Below are 21,799 nucleotides of genomic sequence, written 5' to 3' on the forward strand. Positions count from 1 at the left end.
TTGGAGCTAATTTCTGTTGGAAGGTATCCCTCCGGGAGCATGATTGGATAAAATTGCTCCGAAATGATTGCTCACAGTGGTGCAGGTTCGGCTGAATTATGACACCAGTGTTAAATGGGTGAAAGGAGTATGTTGTCTGTGTGCTTCGTAGGAATCCAGTGTTATGGTGGAGGAGCAGAGTGACATGAACGCCTGTATTAAACCCCTTTTATACACAGACAGTGACCTTACAGTGACTCCCATCATGGATAATCCGAAGGTAAAGAGAACTTCAGGAATTGAACACATTGCCCTGTCTGAGGGACTTACTGTCTAAACTGTATGTCCTTATTCTAGTGTAAATATGACAGTGTTCTAACCAGCACTGATGTTAGTTTGCTCTCTGTTTTAGATTTTAAAGGTTTCTCCAGTTCGTTTTGACCCCAAAACCCTTTGTGTACCAGCACACTCAGGTAAATTGGAAGATCTAGGTTTTTTTGATCACGTAAAAGGATTTTATTAAAATATTTTTCATGAATCTTACTGATCTAGTTTTCTAGTTATGAATATTTAATGCTTAAATTTAGGTTAGTTTAGGTCTGTTTCTCACACAAAGCTATAAAGGCTACTCTATTTATTTTGCAGGCAAATTTCTAAGGTGTCTGAATTATCAACATAATCAAAACTTTATAACTTGCTGTACACAATCAACTACGTCTGCTGTTGTCTTATTGATTAGTTTATAATTTTTTAAGGTACCAAAAAGCCTTTTAGTATAATACTAAAAATGTCCCACTCTAAGTTATGCTACACACATTTTTGCTGTGAACTCTTTACTGAATTGTATATGGTAAATGTAAGAATAACCTTGGTATTGTTGGTAATATTTCAAGATGAACCATTAGGGGAATGAAATATCTTGGGCTTACTTGGTTATCTACAGTGTACAATATGTGCATATTTATGTATGCATGCATGTATTAATTAATTAATTAATGTTTGGATTTATTCATGAAAAAATCTTGTTAAAATGTAAATTGCTCCATTATCATTTTATTGCATTGCATTTTGTGATTTGCCTAAAAAAAAAAAGGGAAAAAAAGCTTTTAAATATCTGCATTCTTTTAAATATCACATTACTTAGATATATTATTGGGTACAGAGTGACAACTGATATTTGTAGTTTACTATACTGTTTTTAAGATTCATTTCATTTTTATTACAATCAGAATTTCACCTTTCTTTTGGTCATAGACATTTTTGCAAATCAGGGCCTCCTGAATGTTAATTTAGTTGTTTTTTTCCTCCTCGTATCTGACCTCCATATTTTTAATATCATGCTATATATGAGCCATTAAAGCCGGATGTATTAAATATGATATGATATGAACCACAATATAAAATTGTGGTTTATGCTTGCTTTACATTTGGTTGGGTTAAAAAAAATAAAGAAAACTACTGCTGAAAGCTCTATCTCTTCGTCTTCTCTCTCTCTCTCTCTTAGCGGAGCGATTGTCCTGTCTGAGCTCAGAGGACTGGTCTCAGCTCCTGCAACAGGTGTGTGGTGTTCTGGAGACAGTAGACCGGGCCGGATCAGCCAGTGCCACCGCAGCACGCACTAAACTCAACCTGCTCTGTTACCTGTGCACTGTCTGTAACCACAGAGAGACGGCCACACGCCTCATACACTCCCCGCTGGTAAGATGCATCTGAAACACAAGCTATTAATGTGATGATGTACAGTCACATGGTCATTATCACAAAAACCATGACAGGATGACCAGGTATCATGTGTAACTCATTTGTAACAGTGATCAGCTGACTAATGCTGCTGCTTAGTACACAACTACTTACTGAATAATAAATATGAAGGCTCAAGATACAGATATGAATTGAATCGTAATTATATTATCAATAGATTCAGCCTAATGACAATACAAACACTCGGAACAATACTGTATGTATACAGTATTAACGGTTTTATTTTTTTCTGTCCTATTTTAGTTACAGAACGTGTAATAATAAAATACATAACATTAACCTTCTAGTTGTCTTAAATAACTTAAAATGAAGCATTACAACGCATTCCCCTTCTGAGATATTAGGCATACAATACCTTAAGGTATGGTTCAGCTGGAAATTAAAATTCTGTCTTGGTTTACTCGACCTCGTGTAATTCTAAACATTCTTTCATTTTCAAAACACAAATGACAATGTTTTTAATGACAACTGAGAGTTTTCTACTCCATCCATCCCTTTTAAATTAAATGTTTATCATATAAAGTGTCTTCAGAAGACTTTAACTGAGAAGATGCGCAAATAAACGCTGAAAATGAACGTGGATTTGCGCATCTTCTCGGTTAACAACGGCTCTTGTGTAGTAACAGCTGCTCTATGTGAAATAATAATATAATAAAAGTGACGTGACATTCAGCCAAGTATGGTGGTGACCCATACTCAGAATTCGTGCTCTGCATTTAACCCATCCGAAGTGCACACACACAGAGCAGTGAACACACACACACACTGTGAACACACACCCAGAGCAGTGGGCAGCCATTTATGCTGCTGCACCCAGGGAGCAGTTGGGGGTTCGATGCCTTGCTCAAGGGCACCTAAGTCGTGGTATTGAGGGTGGAGAGAGCACTGTACATGCACTCTTCACACCTACAATTCCTGCCGGCCCGAGACTCGAACTCACAACCCTTCGATTGGGAGTCCAAATCTCTAACCATTAGGCCACGACTCCCCTATATATATATATATATATATATATATATATATATATATATATATATATATATATATATATATATATATATATATATATATATATACAAAAAATATCGCTGGCTGATTGATTTGAAATATGAAAATATATTGAAACATCTCAAAATGTTAAACATATTTTGTCTCTTTCTTTTTAACAGTTCCCTGTGCTGGTTCAACAGATGCGACATGCTCCAAACTGGGATATGTAAGTGTTACAGTTCTGTAGGATATAATTCTGCAGAATAATTTAATTAATTGATCATGTACATTTAGCTTTCCAGTGAAAAATAAAAAAAAAATACTTCACAATTTCACTGGATCTTTCCTCTCAGCACCTTTGGCTGTGAGTGGAAGGAATGATAGGCTTCTGTCTCACTGGCCCCTCACAGGAACACGGCCTCCACACTACAGTCACCAAGCAATGGACAAAACAATTCAAATTTTAAATGACACTGAAAACCAGCATTCAGCACTGCTCTGTTTAGAGTTCGATGTGGTGTGGTTAGACAGTATTGCAAAAATTGTCAAATAAAGCAGAATGCCACAAGAGATTGTGCCACAGGGTGTGTGTTTGCAATCATGGTATGATTATATACAATACAGTTAAAAAGCTTTTTGTCAGTAAGATTTTTTGGATTTTCAAAAAGTTTTTATGAAAATAAGTTTTTTTTAATGCTCATCAAGGCTGCCTTTATTTAATGCTAAAATATAGAAAAACTGTGATATAGTGAAATTATCACCATTTAAAATGACTATTTTCTACTTTAATGATTTTAAAAAAGTAATTTACTGCTGTGATGGCAAAGCTGAAATCTTAGGAGAATAGAAAGTTTATTTGAAAAAAGAACAGCATGTATATACTGACCCCAAACGTTTCAATGCTACTGTGTTGCAAATAATTTAAATGAACAGTAATTTGATACAGTCAATAAATATAGACTGTTTGAGGTTGCTAAACCAAATTGTGACTAGTGGTTCAAGATACAGTTGAAAAGCACACACACACACACACACACACACACACACACACACACACACACACACACACACACACACACACACACACACACACACACACACACACACACACACACACACACACACACACAGAGAGAGAAACACTTGAGTAGAAAAATATAAAATAAGTAGACCTCAATGTAAGAAAGATTCCATAGCTTAAAAGATGGAATAAAAATGTCATTATCTTTAAATGTTAGATTTTAGCTAAATGGAACAGCTTTAATCAAACAAAGGTGAAAGGCATTTAACTGTTCAAATTTGTGTTTTAGAAGGAGCAAAGTGATGAGAGTTATTGGACTGATGGCCTCCCACTGCACAGAACTCCGAGATAACGTTCCTGTCACAGAGGTGAGGCTTGTGTGTCTGTATATTTAAAGCAAGATGGACGTTTTCACATTAAAACTGGACATTTTTTTAAATAACCTGAGACACCAGCAGGTGTCACTGTAGCATTTCTGTTTTAGCTTATTCTCAGCTTCCACTCAGAGGAGAAAATACTAAACCAAAAACATTATTTCTCAGCTCAATCCAAAACACTTGAAACCCATTAAAAGCCAGGTGAAATCAGCTTTTTACATCTCTGTCTCAGCCTTTTGCAAATACAAAGGCAAGCATCTCATGCAAACAGGGTTATACAAGCTTTCACTAATCATCAAAGTGGGGCACATATGCATTGTTGTTAATAAAAAAACTACTTCTTCCATCCCTGTCCTTGATTTAACACTCATTTGTCTTCCGTTTCTGCTATGAACTTCCCCACCTCTTTGTTCATGGAGACTGGGCAGGGCCACCCAGACTCTGCATGGTCAGAGGCACAAAATGGCCGTCCCTCGTAATCTAGCAAGGCCGAGTTTTTGGGGTGTTTCACACAATACAGTCTTAAACTTTGCAGCTTCTCTCGGCGACTTCTTCTTTCTCACTTTTCTGGGCTCAGTGGGTCGGTATTGAAGAAGTGCTCAGAGTGGCCGACTCTCTCTGTGGGGGTTCTGTATCTGAGCGGCTGATCTTGTCATGGTGATTTCTTTTAGTGCAAGAGAAAAGCAGAGCTGCTTTCTTATGGTTCTTCTGCACTCTTGAGGGCCTTCTTAGATAATATTTTGAGCTAAAGGCTGGAATACACTACACAATTTTTTTAAATCGTAGCAGATTATTTAAATGGGTACAGAAGAAAACTGGGCATCATACACTAAATGACTGAGGATTACATACTACAGATTTTCAGGTTGTTTCAAACATAAACTTAGGGGACACATGACATATAAAAGGAGTATATGTTCTAAATCGGCTCAAAATATCAAAGGCTGCTGTTAAAATAGCACAAAAAATTCAGATCTGCACACATATGAACAACACAAACAATAAACTGCACAAGATGTTATTTAAAAAAAGATGCAAATCCAATATCTGGACATCTGACCTACAATATATTGAAACATGCATATATGAGGGTGACACATTTACCCTCAAATTTTATGTTTTGTTTTATGTATGTTGTATTATGTATTGTCTTTTTTTATCTAGGCAGAGACGTTATATAGATTTATTACACGACTCTCTAGAATACTTGATTCTGATTGTTACGACTGACTATTCTGAGGTGTCTTATTCCCTGATAACAGCCGTTGTCAATAGCAATGCTGAAAAAAAAACATATTGCTCATCCTAAGATGGCACTTCTTTCATCTTTCTGGCATCACATTACAAACTCGCTCTTTTGCTTCATACAAACGTATTCCTTAAAGGGGTCATGAACTGAGAAATCTAAATTCCCTTGATCTTTTAACATAGAAGAGGTCATTGTACTATAAAAAACATTCTGTAAGTTTCAGAACTCAAAACTTTCTCGTTAGTCTAAAAACAGCTTAAATTAAAGCCAGTCTGCCAAAACGACAGGTTGTGGAATGTGCCACTTTATGACGTAATAGTGTGGCTAAACACCACCTCCACAGAAGAAGATCAATGCCTTGTCACTTAATTTGACCGTGGATTAAATTACAAACAAGGCACAATTATAAGTTTATTTAATGGTTGATCATTCATCTTGACAAAAAGACACTTGCTACAAACCATTTTTACCCCGCAAGTTTTGTTTTTAGTGAGCTAATAAATTATTTAAACTCAAATCATTGTTTTGTGTCCAATTATTTATTTATGCGGGAACTAGCTATGTAATAAATGGGAGAATGTACATTTAGCCGGTTGTTATTGCAAAATAAACCTCTTCAGGAACAATTCTGAACCACTTTATGGTGATCTCCTTGTTGGGGTTTATTCTGCTATGAAAACTGGCTGAATGCACTTTATTCCTCATGCAAGAGATTACGCACACACAGAAACAATCAGGAGCAAAGAAACTGTCTTTGAGACACTGACCTCTGTGAATTTTATAAACAAAATGGCTTCACTGATTATTTTTGGTCACCAGGGGTTAATGTCGCTGTTTTTGAAATAAGATTAATTCAAATAGATTTAATTTTACTACTTTACTTTATTTCAACTATTTATAACAGAATTATAAATCTAATAACCTGTAGATAAAATAACTATAGAAAATCATAATTTTTTTTTCATCCCTTCAGTCAAATTTTATTCTAAGTAAACAACAGCGTTAAATTGTCCATGCTAGCAAGAAATCATTGTTTAATTGGCATAATCACATCTGATGTGCATTTAAAGTCAAAGAACCATTAGATTCTTTGACTTTATATAAATTTGGTAAAGTTTCAAACCCAAGAGTTTACCAGGTCGCTAAAAACCATTACCAATGGAATCATTCTAGTTCGGCAGGAATTAATATAAACACGAATACTGGACACAAGCCTAGTCTTAAGTGAATGTAAACAGGTGAGACAACAATTAGATAAAATCAGAAAATCAGATCTGTGCATTGAGCCTTTCATAGTATAAGTTCATGTCGGAAAGCATATTTGATTTAAATAAACTAAAAAATCAGAGTCTGCTACAAGGGGTATTCTGTGAAATTGGTCAATTGCGACTGCAAATTATGGCAAAAGTCAAGCAAAAAGTTGTGTAGTGTACTCCAGCCTTAACATTATTTCTTGAGTTTATATAAATTGAAAGTCACAATAAGGATTTTGAGCTGTAATGAGTGTTGTTTGTGCAAGCAGGAAGGTTTGCAGTCAGAACATCCTCATAGGTAAGTTTCACCCATTGGGAGTATCCATCATCTAAAATAAACTTGGTCTAATTCGTCGTCATGGCAACCATAAAAGCCTCTATAAATAGAAATGTCACACAGGGTCTTGATGCAGGAGGAAGGAAATTACAGAATTACAGGTAGAGCAGAAAAGTCTCCTCTCGGAATAGCTCTCTAATCCTCCTTCAAACCCCATGTGCCTGTTTTTCTCCATGAATACTTGAACACTAGTCTAATGAAGTCGTAAATTAATCATTGTCCTTGGCACCGGCAATCCCCCGTGCCCCTAGCCTAAATTCACAGTTACTCTCAGAAGAGCCTGACAGTGTTTCCCCTGACCAATCCCATTACACACTCCTAAGAATTACAGCGGAGCCTTCTGAAGTAGGTACCACAGGGATGAGCTGGTTTCATTTTTTTTTTCACTTTATTTATTTGATGGTAAACCATTTTCTGGAAAGTCATTTTAAAGTTACTTCTGCCATATATATTTCATAGAGAAATTTATTAAAAATCCAGATTCTGTCAGTGCATAAAGGCATCGCAATCTGCAGCGCCTTGTGCCGGAGGGAGTGAATATTTCAGAGTTGAATTTTAAGTGGCACACAAGAGTATTGGTGTGATTGGAAACTAGTGAGAGAGTATCAAGGGCACTCTGTTTCTCCCTCGCTCTGCCCCCTGGACATCTGAGACACACTTTGACTGCATTGCTGCATTTGACTGCATGACTCTGGGAATAATATTGATTCTCTGAGCTTCAGCTGATCAGATCTACATCTCCCAATACGTCCTCTATGGTTATGTGTCCTTTGTCTTGCGCTGACGATATCATTGTTAGGATTATGCATTTTAAATATGGTTTTTGGTGTGACACTATTTTCATCCAAGGTCTACAAAGTCAAGATATTATTTAAGTTAGAAAACTCTTAATGTAAGTTTAAATGATTTACATTATTATTATTGTTATTTTTAATTAGTCAAAGACAAAATATGCTGGCTGATAAAATTCTCCACTCAGTTATTTACTTCCACATTATATTAACATTAGAGGTTTCAGAAACTGACTAAAATGAGGAAGGAATCGCATGAACACACATTTGCACACTTATGTGGATATTGATTAAGATTAACTTTGGTAGTTACTTCATATGGGCACTTTTAACTAATGTAGAGCTGCTCACTAGATAAAAGAGATTCTAGTATGTTACTCTCTTAGTAATTGAACTTACTGTATGAAGTTTACATAATAATAATATAGAAGTCATTATAGAAGTCCTGTCGTTTTATCCAAAAGAGATCAAATATAGATTTATATCAGTAGACATCTTATTTTTTGTCTTCCTGGTCACAGTTTTGATTCTTATATTACTTACTTCCTCAGTTCAGAATATCAATCTAAGGGCTTACATTTTTCTTGTAGAGGGAGCCATAGCACTTAAAATAGTCTGTACTATGCCGGCTGGGAGCCCAGCATCTCTTAGTTGGTCCCTCTCAGGGGCCAGACATAAAGGTTCCAGAGCTCGGGCCGGGGATGAAATACTGTCCCATGGGCCTGAGATAGGAGATCGAGGAGGGATATCAGATCTGAGAACCACACTCTGGTCAGCCAACGGGCCGCTATCAGTAAGAGACGAGACCCTTGTTGATCAACCTGGACCAGGACACCCAGGAGCTGAGCCATTGGGGATATGTGCAAATACACAGCCTGGGCCACATATAGGCCATTGCGTCCAGTCTCGGGGGAGCTGGAGGACTAAAAAGAAAAGAAAAAAGTACATTCTCCTGTGAAGCAAAGAGGACCATCTCTGCTTCATATAATCTTACCAAAATGTTACTGACTACTTTTGGGGGGAATTTGCATTCCCCGTGTGTCACAGCTTGTCTGGACAGCAAGTCTGCTCCCACATTCATATGCCCTGGAATGTAAATCGCCCTGAGGGACAGGAACTTGTCCATTGCCCAAAGCAAAACCTGCTGAGGTAGCCTGTTCACGAGGCATGAATGCAGTCCGCCCTGGCAATTTATTTAAAAGACTATTGCAGTGTTGTCCACCAGCTCTAGGACATGGTAGCCCCTTAAATGCTGGAGGAGGTATTTCAAGGCCCGAAATACAGCTATCATTTTGAGGTAGTTGATGTGCCAGTCGAGAAGATGACCTCTCCAGATCCCATTGGCTGGACGGCCATCTAAGGATGCACAGATTCGGCCTCGTAATCCAAACGCTGGCAGGAATTGTAGGTAGGGGGAGTAAATGTACAGCGCCCTCTCCTCCCTCAATACCATGACTGAGGTACCCTTGAGCAAGGCACCGAACCCCCAACTGCTCCCCGGGTGCTGAAGCATAAATGGCTGCTCACTGCTCCAGGTGTGTGTTCACGATGTGCGTGTTCTCTGTTGTGTGTGCACTTTGGATTGGAGATTGGATTAGAGATTGGAGGTGAGCTAGGACGACATCCCGATGTTTAAGCGCAAGCTGTTGAGACTGGGCCAAAGTCAGCCAGTCATCTATGTAGTTTAAAATGAGGATTCCCTGGAGTCACAGAGGAGCCAGTGATGCATCTATGCATTTTGTGTATATGTGTGGGATGACAAGGCTAGGCTGAATGGAAGAACCCGATACTGGTAAGCTTCGCCCTGAAAGCAAACCTCAGGAACTTCCTGTGTTGAGGCAAAATTGATATGTGAAAGTATGCGTCCTTGAGATCGATTGTCACAAACCAATCCCCTGATTAGAACTGAGAAACAATCCTTTTGATTGACAGCACTTTGAACTTGTATGTTCAGAGGTAGCAGTTCAACCCGCAAAGATCTAAAATTGGATGCTACCCCCCCCATCTTTCTTGGGAACCAGAAAATACCGGCTGTAGTAGTCTGACTCTCAGTCTGGTAGGGCAACATGTTCTGTGGACCCTTAGTCCAGCTGTGCTTGCAATTCCTGTGCCAACAAATGCGCTCATTCCGGTTTCAGGAAAGTGGAGACCACACCGTCAAAACGCGGAGGACGATGGACAAACTGAATCCTATAGCCTTGACATCAAACACAGATGTTTTACTGAGTTGATCAGTTGATCAGAGCAAATGGACTGCCGTTATAGTCAAGTCAAGTCACCTTTATTTATATAGCGCTTTAAACAAAATACATGGCATCAGAGCAACTGAACAACATTCATTAGGAAAACAGTGCGTCAATAATGCAAAATGACAGTTAAAGGCAGTTCATCATTGAATTCAGTGATGTCATCTCTGTTCAGTTTAAATAGTGTCTGTGCATTTATTTGCAATCAAGCCAACGATATTGCTGTAGATGAAGTGACCCCAACTAAGCAAGCCAGAGGCGACAGCGGCAAGGAAACGAAACTCCATCGGTGACAGAATGGAGAAAAAAACCTTGGGAGAAACCAGGCTCAGTTGGGGGGCCAGTTCTCCTCTGACCAGACGAAACCAGTAGTTCAATTCAAGGCTGCAGCAAAGTCAGATTGTGCAGAAGAATCATCTGTTTTCTGTGGTCTTGTCCTGGTGGTCATCTGAGACAAGGTCTTTACAGGGGATCTGTATCTGGGGCTCTAGTTGTCCTGGTCTCCGCTGTCTTTCAGGGATGTAGAGGTCCTTTTCTAGGTGCTGATCCACCATCTGGTCTGGATACGTACTGGATCCGGGTGACTGCAGTGACCCTCTGATCTGGATACAGAATTGATCTGGCGGCTACGGTGACCTCGGAATAAGAGAGCAACAGACTAATATTAGCGTAGATGCCATTCTTCTAATGATGTAGCAAGTACATCGGGTGGTATGGGAAGTGTTCTCGATTCCGGTTTACCTAATTAATGCAGCCTAAAAATCCTTTTTGGAAATTTTCGGATTTGGATATTAAAAGCATATTAGTATGTTATGTGTAAGCCAGGTTAGAGAGATGGGTCTTTAATCTAGATTTAAACTGCAAGAGTCTGTCTGCCTCCTGAACAATGTTAGGTAGTAGGAGTTTAAGCGCCAAATTGGAAAAGGATCTGCCGCCCGCAGTTGATTTTGATATTCTAGGTATTATCAAATTGCCAAATTCTAGGTAAAAATCAATTGAGTTTTGAGAACGTAGTGGACGCAGAGGATTATAATGTAAAAGGAGCTCATTCAAATACTTAGGTGCTAAACCATTCAGGGCTTTATAAGTAATAAGCAATATTTTAAAATCTATACGATGTTTGATAGGGAGCCAGTGCAGTGTTGACAGGACTGGGCTAATATGGTCATACTTCCTGGTTCTAGTAAGAACTCTTGCTGCTGCATTTTGGACTGGCTGTAGTTTGTTTACTAAGCGTGCCGAACAACCACCCAATAAAGCATTACAATAATCTAACTTTGAGGTCATAAATGCATGGATTAACATTCCTGCATTTGACATTGAGCGCATAGGCTGTAATTTTGATATATTTTTGAGATGGAAAAATGCAGTTTTACAAATACTAGAAATGTGGCTTTCCAAGGAAAGATTGCGATCAAATAGCATACCTAGGTTCCTAACTGATGACGAAGAATTGACAGAGCAGCCATCAAGTCTTAGACAGTGTTCTAGGTTATTACATGCAGAGTTTTTAGGTCCTATAATTAACACCTCTGTTTTTTCAGAATTTAGCAGTAAGAAATTACTCGTCATCCAGTTTTATCGACTGTGCATTCCATTAGTTTTTCAAATTGGTGTGTTTCACCGGGCCGCGAAGAAATATAGAGCTGAGTATCATCAGCATAACAGTGAAAGCTAACACCATGTTTTCTGATGATATCTCCCAAGGGTAACATATAAAGCGTGAAGAGTAGCGGCCCTAGTACTGAGCCTTGAGGTACTCGATACTGCACTTGTGATCAATATGATACATCTTCATTCACTGCTACGAACTGATGGCGGTCATATAAGTACGATTTAAAACATGCTAATGCACTTCCACTGATGCCAACAAAGTGTTCAAGTCTATGCAAAAGAATGTTGTGGTCAATTGTGTCAAACGCAGCACTAAGATCCAATAAAACTAATACAGAGATACAACCACGATCAGATGATAAGAGCAGGTCATTTGTAACTCTAAGGAGAGCAGTCTCAGTACTATGATACGGTCTAAATCCTGACTGGAAATCCTCACATATACCATTTTTCTCTAAGAAGGAATATAATTGTGAGGATACCGAGATTGAGGGAGATTCGAGATTGGTCTATAATTAACTAGTTCTTTGGGGTCAAGTTGTGGTTTTTTGTTGAGAGGCTTAATAACAGCCAGTTTGAAGGTTTTGGGGACATATCCTAATGACAATGAGAAATTAATAATAGTCAGAAGAGGATCTATGACTTCTGGAAGCACCTCTTTTATATACACAGATAAAGCTGTTCCTTAAACCATATAAAGTGCAAATTATTACTAGAACAATGAGAATAAACATAAAACTACAAGAGAGAGAGTTTTGGATTAGCTTTGTATTAAGGATAGGATTGCTCTACGGTGGCACAGTGCAGCATTAATTATGCTTTATACACATCTTTGATAATGAGCCAACTAGACCTCAGGTAGAATCCGGCTCCGTCTCTTCCGTCTTGAGTTCCTGGATTCTTAGCTTAAAAACCCATACCTGATTTCAGGACAGAGGATTGCTCCATGGTCTTCTCCAGCATTCCACATCTCTAAAGCTTAAACCTTTTAATACCCAGCTTGAAACACGCTATGTGTGTGTGTGTCAACAAGAATGTTTTCTAAAGCAGGATAGCATGTGTATGTGTGTTTATGTGCATGTGGATAATGGCAGCATGCTCTAAAAAGGAATTTGTGTGTGTGTTTGTTGATGATGATGATACGTTCTAAAGAAGAAATTACTTTGCATGAGTGGCTGAATAAGACAGCTTAGCCTTGTTTGTTACTTCCTGTGTAACAGGAATCATCACTACACTACTCTCGCTGCCAAGACTCATCAAAACATTGCTGCCAACAGCTGTTCCCTGAAAAATCATCACTTACGAGACTTTAACCGTCACAGGGCCAAAAGTGCTACACAGGGCATTTGCACAGCACCCTACTTAGAGAACAACTGCAGAGAGAGAAGCATATATACTTGCTCATATGAGCACTCAGAGAGACAGAAGATAATAAAATGCTAATGGTTAAGGCCAGAGATCTGTGGATGAGACCTGTATTTATAAACACCGACCAAAAACAGCAGGGAAACAGACCGATTGTATTAATGAGTCATCCTGTACTAATGACATCTAATCATATGCTCTATAGTAAGACATTTGTCTCTTTTGAATATAAAAAAAAATCTTGCCCAGTGTCTTTTTGAGAAACAGCAAGCAAAGCTTACCCTTAAATTGTTGGAATATAAATGAAGATGTTTTATGTTCTCTCTCTTTTTTTTGTCTGTCCATTGAAAGTTTGCACCACCAGAATTTTCAACCTTTAAAAAGTTCATAAAGCTTTGTAATAATCCATTTGAATCAAGTGGTTTCATTAATGACATCTGAAGGGACACGATCACTTTGTATTACTTAGATTTTATTCACATAGCAACATTGATCAACGCACATACATAGAACACATCTAATACGATAACTGACAGCTCATACTGTATGTGCTTACTTGCAAAGGTGAATGTTTTGGGTAAGCTATACATTGACTGATAAGCACTATAAATTAATTAAATCTATTCACTGGCTACAAATTTGTTTTTGGTTTATTCTTCAGGCAGTTGCTATGTTCACAGAGCTGATCCGGGAAAACTTCAGGAGCAGCAAATTGAAGCAATGCTTGATTCCACCCCTGGGGGAGCTGCTCTATCTCATTGCTACACAGGTATAACAAAATTAAATAAATTATTTTACTAAAATAAGAGAGATCAGACAAAATGCATGTTATTTCACAAAAAAAAAAAACCTTTTCATATAGTCCACAAGAGAAAATAATAGTTGAATTTATAAAAATGAAGCAGTTCAAAAGTTCACTACTACTACAAAAGGTTCTTTAAAATTCTTTGAAAGGTAATGTTTGTTTCATTTTAGTAGTAGTAGTAGCCTATGAACATTCTACTGAAAAATAGAACAGACTTTTATTTTGACGGGTTGCTGTGAATACCTTTACAGCTCTGTGTATGTGATATGAGGCTAGTTTTACTCAAATCAAATGGTAAGTAAGTTGTGTCAGTTGCATTTAAATCCGGGTCTGAAGTTTCTTGCTTTTTAAACAGCACATGCTGTCAGTGATTTCAACCACTAGAGGCTGCTTTCGCACTGTATAATGAAAACAGAGCCTTCTCAGCCGCTCCAGCAACGGACTCAACCCGGAAAACTATTGGCATGGATTTTGCTGATAACCGATTGTTCCAGCAATCAACTATTGGTGCCGATTTATCTGCAAAACCGATACATCGGTCAACCTCTAAAAAAAAAAAAAAAAAAAAATATATATATATATATATATATATATAGATTGTACACCTAAATACCTAATTAATTAATTTAGTAGAATATTTCTCTCTGAATTTAACACTTTGTATACATTAAAGGGTAAATTAAAAAGCCTGTCTAGGGCACAAATGTGTAATGTTGTTGTTGTTGTTATCTGTTATTTAAAATCTTTTTTCTCCCTCAAAAAAAAAGCTCTTCTAAGCTCCTCTAATTAAAGAATTACTTACAGTATAACTTGCATATCATATCAATATTCACACGAGTCCAATTAGTGACTGATTGAAATTAAGGAGGGGACAAAATAAAGTAGACTTTCATATTTTATATTGATGTAAATATTGAACAGTGCACAACTTCCACTTTGGCTTCTAGGGGGACTAGTCATGGGTTTGCGATCTCAAGAACAGATCAGTATGTTCAACAGCCAGAAATTTTTATACAGCTCAATTTGCTTCTCATAAATGTCTTACAGACAATATTTGTCCTCTGAGTATGCCATGATATTTCAAAATCTCCCTTATGAGGAGAGATTCATACAACCTCCCAGACCTCATTAACCTCAACATGAGTACCACCTGTGCATCATGTCCAAACTTTGACACAATCTTAGCACCGTAAAGATCACCGCTGAAAACTGTACGCTTTTCTTATTTTGCATTTACTCATGTTACCTGTACTGTCTGTCAAGGTAACACCTCATTTGCCTGCTATAACACAATGCTTTGGTGAAAGTCATTTTTTGGGGATTTTCAGCATCGCACATGTACAGCAGCCTGTCAATGAGGTCTAAAAGTGTAATGATGCACAGCCTCTGGAGTCCATAAATGGCTCATCACAGCACCATTTTACCTCATTACAACTGGTGTAATGAGATGACCCTTTTAAGACCATTTTCACCAAAATTTGTCCTGTGTTGTAGACATCTGGTCACCTTAATCTGATCGCTGTATTGATCGCTGTAAGGGACCCGAGGTTAGCTGCTAACATGCTTTGTTGGGCTTATATAAGTGTGTACCTCCTGTATGGTTGTGCTTTTCAGGGTCACGCAATACCACAGCATACAGCTTTTATTGATCACATTAGCTTTGAGGGGAGGGCGAGGGCGAGAGGGACACTGTGGCCTTGATTGGCTTTATCTAATCACTTTTCTCTGCTTCTCAGTTCTTGTGTAATGCGAGCAATAGGTGTGTTGACATGTTGAATGTCAATGGCAGTCTGGGTTGAAAACTATGGCTGTGTGACATAATGAATGGAAGTGATGCAAGATCAGCCACGCTCTAACTTTGTTTTTCCTTCAGCCTGTCATTCGGTAAAACACAACTATAAAATATTAGTTTTTTAACATTGTTCACCCTCCTTTTCCAGTATTCCATTTCATATTTCTGTATAGTGTGCACAGGCAGAAATAATATAATAAATGGACTGATAAATTATCTGCAGATTAATTATCTGCAATAAAAACTAGGGGACTATTTTAACAATCTAAGTGCATGGTCTAAAGTGCACAGCGCAAGTGCACTCAGTGCGTATCCTAATCCACTTTTGCTAGTTTAATGACAGGAAAATGGTGGGCACACCCAGATGCATGGTCTATACGGGTTGTCCCTATTCTCGTAAGGCCGGGACACACCAAGCAGACTTCAAAGAACTAGCGCAACGAAAGCCGACAGTGTTGTCGCCTTATGTCAGCAGCATCAGACCAAAAAGCTGCGCTGGAACACACCGCACAGCCGACGGCAATCTAACTCATGTGTTCTGCATTCGTTTACTCGTGAGAGGAAAGAGCCGTTCATATCAGCAGCTATTAATATTAAATATTTGTTATTTAAAATGAAAAATCAAAACAAAGATATATGAGACAAACGCAGATATACTAAATGTAAACAAAACCCCGCTTGCTTACCATTTTGAATATCAGTAACGTTGATGACTTTAATCATTTTAAGCGGCTCATGTTGTTATGAAAAGATTTGCATATTAGAATGACTGGGAAAGATCACAAACAGCCTTCTGTCTTTACTGCCTTCATTCACATGCTTGTTTTCATGACTTTTGCTTTAATTCTCGACACTGATTCATTCGCTAAACTGAACATCCAATCAGAGCTCTCACTCTTGCCTACGGCCCCGATGGCCCCGACATCCCTGATGCATGTTGAATCGGGTAAACTGACGCCGATGTGAGCTGACGAGTTTAACACACCAAACAAAGTAGCCCGACTGTCGCTTGCTGTCGGCCCGACGATGGCAAACGACCGATCGTCGGCTTGGTGTGTCCCGGGCTTTAATGACTAATGGGTGTTTTTTGGGCATAACATGCAATAAACCTCATCTCTCTCGTCTCATCTCCCATCCCCTTTAAAAGCCAATTTCGCTCGTGCCATGGAGGGTTCGCTACTTACATGGCAGAATGTAATGTTTGTGCCCTGTGTGTAGGCATGGGCCGGTATAAGATTTTGACGGTATGATAACCTTAAGCAAAAAATATCACGGTTTCACTGCATCATGGTATTGTTGTTACAGCTCTGAAATGTATTATTTTTAAATGACTGGGTAAATAAAAAATCTTTATATTTTGTTTTTGAGCAACATACAGAATATTAGAAACAGTAGAATTAGTTTATATTTGTTACCTTAAAATAATAATGATAATAATAAGTCTGACATCTTTATTTAACCTAAATCTGTAATTATAGTTATTTAATTTTATTTATATAATTCATCTACATATCATGTTATATAATTTCATACCATTTAGTTATATAATAATCATACACAATTTAATTTAATAATAACCCAATTTGAAGCAAAAACTAAATGTTCTGACAACTTTTGTGAAATAATACTAAATGCCTGAACGAAACAAAACAACAGAATCTCTGTATGAGATGCATATTCACTCTCTGACAGCAGGAGGTGCCTCTGGAACACCAGCTACAGACCAGCTACAGCATTTCATTAGTTACCGATGTAAACAAAGTTGGCTGCACAGAAACACTCATAACCAGACGAAAAGAAAATACCACGTAAACCTTTCAGAAGACAGTCAGCTCTCCTCAGAAACACATTCATATAAACCCCAAAATCAATATTGAGGATTTTCTTCCAATAGTTTGTGCATCATGAACCGTGAGTGATCTGCATGCTACATTATTTTTCTCTTTGCATCCGTCTTCAGTGTCTCTGGCCTGTGTTAATGGGAGTTTACAGATATATGTTTACATAAATTACATTTTGGAAAATGATTGCAATGCAATGCAATTTGTGCAAGTCCAGAACAGAGAGTTGTATTAAGGCAAGAAACGTCCGGTTGCCTATTGTGTAAAGGCCAAAGTATGCCTACTTTTGCCATCTGCACACCATCAACATTATGTTATTTTTGTCATCAAGAGGGATCGCAGACAGCCGTGCACCCCGTAGTTCTGCGCATGTGTCGAGCTCCTCCGTCTGCACTCATCTGCGGTTGAATATACTTTTGAAAGCTGTGCAGAGTGCAGACGAGGCTGTGCGCGAGACTGAAAGGAACACTGAATGGGATGTTTACCCAGGCCTTAAGTTCGGTCATCCTACACACACACACGTGACTGACTGCTCACTCGCACCAACAGGAGGAGGAGGGGTCAGTGTTACTATCTACACTGCACTTAGCCTGAGGGATTCCTACTCTCTCAGTAGTTGAGGAGACATAGAAAATAGTGCATACAGCAGGAACAGTATAATGGAAAATATTAGTGGTTTTGAAACCGTGACATTTTCAAATCGTGGTATACCTGAAAACCGGTAATCGTCCCATGCCTACCTGTGTGTGTAATAAGCAAATTGTGTGCATGTTACTAATGCGCTCTTTAAATAACAAAGAAAAAATATTACGCCAGACTTTAGACCAGGTTTGAGTTGGTCTATGGCGCAGTCTATTTTCAGTTCCTCAAAATAGCAATGCGCCAACAATGCGCCTGAACACACCTCTTTTTTAGACCAGCACACCTATGGGCACACAAATGGGTGCAAATGCATTTGCTATTTTAACAATGTGGCACAGGTTGTGAAAATGACAACTGCGTCGGGCTGAAACTAGCAAAAACACTTTGCACCCCAATGCTCCGGATGTATGATAGCGCCCCAAAGTGCTATCTGTAAACAAGGGTTTTTTGCCACTTTTGCAATTACTGTTAACCAAGGAAGATGGCCAAACACTTTATCAACAAACTGTAGTGACATATTTGGCATTTATTATTTCTTTCTCTATTCAAGGGTTGGGCCGATAGACGATGCCATCATCCATCGCCGATGGCTGATAGACATCACGATGTTGCGCTGACATCGTGATCCACTCCCCACCCCCTTATTGAATGCACAATCACTTTTTAGTTTCGAGATTCGCGATCGCACGTACTCTGTTTATACTATGGAGCGGCAGTAACGTTACTTACCACACATTTTACAAGATATGTTTGTCAGTGGTACTGAGGATCTGCAAATAATTCCCCATCATCCTCAGTCATCTTTGCATCACCGTGTCTACAACGGACGTGTGGCGCCATGCCTCATCAGATAAAGACCATCTACACAGGATGTGACAAAGTGACCATTGAAAATCTTTTGAAATTTGTGTCAGCACGTCATAAATAGAACACGGCAGCAGTTTACTGTCAGGGATTTGTGGTGTCATGCCGCGCCGCATCCAGTCTAGACAGCATCACTAATTATACAGAGTTCTATTGACTGAGCTATATATAATGAATCTCTATTATAGATCAGTGGTTCTATAGTATTTTGTCGCGGTGCACCACACCGCTCGCTTCTTGTGTAGACACGGTGTTAGGAATGTTATTTGTTTTCCCTTATAAGGATTCAAGTTTCAGGCAACCCCCTAACTCCAACCGCCCCCCAACCACAATACCCCACCCCCACCGATGTCATCGTCCATTGGTGATGTTTCACTGTAGACATCCTCCGATGCCAAATTTGTAGACATTGCCCAACACGACTCTGTTCATGTTCACATGTGCCATGTTTTATTTGTTGACTTCACCCCGACACATGTGTAGTAAATTAGCTCAAAGTGAGGTGAACATAATCATAACGGGTTATTATTAAATATATATTTATCTTCAGGAATTACTTGTAGCATTATAGTATTAATAGTACAATGAAATTATTTGTAAAAGTAAAATTATTTCTCTGGCAACAAAAAATGTTTTACTACTAATACATTGCTCCCAGAGCATGTAACAAAACCGGAATGTTAAAGTGACCTCGTCCTGTGAGCAGCAAACACATACAACCAAGTGTGAATACATATGGATGTTTATTAAACTACACTACAGGGGAACATGCAACATCTGACTAGACACAAACATACACACATTACAGTTAAAATTTTAAGTTAGTTAAGGAAGTTTAAGGTAGGACACTTTCAGCTTTGAGTCCCATAATGGGGGGTGCTGGCTAACAGGTTAACATCATCTTGATGTCTGTGCTTTGTATGCAAATGTCAAAAGGACAAAAAATGTTCTAAGACATAAAGCCCCAGCAATCATACATGAACCTAAGCAGATGCTACATCTACCACAATATGCATTAATATATGTGTTAGGTATGTGGATAGATGCTTGCTTTGGAGCAAAATGACACTTTTACCAGTTTATAATTATGTCAGGAAAACTAATTGTGGCCTGTACAGTGGCTCATATCTCAGTTTGACCATATCTCAGTGTCTACGGTGGTTACGGCCCTAAATGATTAGATATTTTATTGTCTGAAGCAATATAATTGATACATTTTAATGTTTGGCTTGGATCATCATCATCAAACAAACAAACAAACATATATATATATATATGTATATATGTTTCTATTTTTCACAGGATGATACCTGGAACCTTAGCCTTGAGTTCATGTATGCATTTTATACAAATAGTTTAAATTGTAAAATTATATAGAATTCTTCAAAAATAAACAAAAATAAAATAAACTCTTTGACAGTGTTACTTTCATGATCATTTTAATTTTACGGTGGATGCATATTTTTGCTCCATTGGAAATATTAATAACTTTCAGTTAATTTTTGATAGTGTTGCTTTTCAATAAATTAGAATCACTGTTTTGAGTTATAAAGCTGTTGGCACATGTATTTAAATGTTTTAACTAATTTAGATAGGAGTAAAAAAATCCTCACATTTTCAGCAGCCTACTGCATGTTGCATAATGCAACTACATATGAACAGAAATCCAAATCAGGCCTTGACTTGTATGAAGCTTTAGCTCACGGGCTGCTGTTGATGTTGACGATCAGTCTCAACGCTGTGCTGAACGCAAGCATTAGAAGTTAAATGAGAGAAGGATGTTGCTTCGCAGCATTCCCTGCTTTTCCCTCTAATTGACACTATCATTGCTTATCACTTGAGCTGTGTTTCCTTTACCTGCCTGAACCAGCGAGCCTCTTGTCTTATTTACTGTCACAGGACTTTATTTATTTAGCCTCATTATGATGGTGGCTTCATCTTGCTGCTTTTAATTGTTCCCCCAATGAGTCTCAGTAACAGTTCTCTCTTTCTCGCTCACACACACATACTCTTTTTCCTTCCCCTTCAGGAAGAGAAGAAAGAGCGCCCAGGAGGATTGTGGGTTGTTCCTGCTGCCGCCTACACCGTGTTAATGAGGTGCCTTCGGGAAGCGGTAAGACTGCTACTCTGTTTTCATAGAGTGTGTGTAAGTGTGCGCACGAGTGTGTGTGCGAATATGGGGGTGGGGGGATCTGTCTGATAGCGAACCTCCCCCAGCCCTTACAGGCATTATTCACCTGCCGCGAGTCATTGCCCTCTACCTGCTCGCTCGCTCGTCAGTCAGTCCTGTCACAAAAACACTCACTCAGCTCCAGCAGAAATGCTCATGTAACTGCACCTCCGATCGTCTCAGTAGCAATTAACCACGCTGGCCTGCATTGTTTAAGAATGGAACCATCTGCATGAGACAGACATCAAACTGATCATCTCTAGTCTGAGCAGACTATTTACTGTGAGTGCTGAGAGCTTCTCTTCCACAGGGGACCGTGCACCATACAGACTCCCTCATTATTCCTTTATTAGCAGGGGAAGATCTGCCATTAAGAAGTGAGTTTTAGGAGCTACAGCTTGTGTTGCCGACAACCCCTGGTCTGCAGCATTAAAAGAAAGTAGTGCTCAGAAGGAAAAATTTGGCATGGTAAAACTGAAGTTTGTCTAGCTGTTCTGTGGCTGCGCTACTGTTTTCTGGCTGGTCAGCTGCCAACAATTGGCAAAAGTTGTGCCCTCCAGTGATTGTGCCTAATTTTAGCCCTCTGCTCCAACCTGCTTATGCAGCATTTTTTTTTTTTTCTCATCACTTTTTGTCAGCGGTTAAATTTATATTCTCTGCTGCTTGAAGTAGTTCTTGCAGGAGTTCATCTGATTCCCTTGA

At 38.6% G+C, this 21,799-nt stretch overlaps 1 protein-coding gene across 1 annotated transcript in view; it reads left to right on the top strand.

Annotated features, from left to right (window-relative positions):
- LOC132102784 (serine/threonine-protein kinase ULK4-like) overlaps positions 1 to 21,799 on the top strand; it is a 261,675-nt gene that overhangs the window by 8,169 nt on the left and 231,707 nt on the right. The window contains exons 13-19 of the mRNA XM_059507432.1: positions 152 to 259; positions 392 to 452; positions 1,484 to 1,677; positions 2,910 to 2,956; positions 4,041 to 4,119; positions 13,645 to 13,752; positions 20,957 to 21,040. Coding sequence (XP_059363415.1) covers positions 152 to 259; positions 392 to 452; positions 1,484 to 1,677; positions 2,910 to 2,956; positions 4,041 to 4,119; positions 13,645 to 13,752; positions 20,957 to 21,040 — 681 coding nt within the window. The remainder of the gene's footprint in view (positions 1 to 151; positions 260 to 391; positions 453 to 1,483; positions 1,678 to 2,909; positions 2,957 to 4,040; positions 4,120 to 13,644; positions 13,753 to 20,956; positions 21,041 to 21,799) is intronic.

This window comes from Carassius carassius, chromosome 24, assembly GCF_963082965.1.
Source record: "Carassius carassius chromosome 24, fCarCar2.1, whole genome shotgun sequence".
NCBI lineage: Eukaryota > Metazoa > Chordata > Actinopteri > Cypriniformes > Cyprinidae > Carassius > Carassius carassius.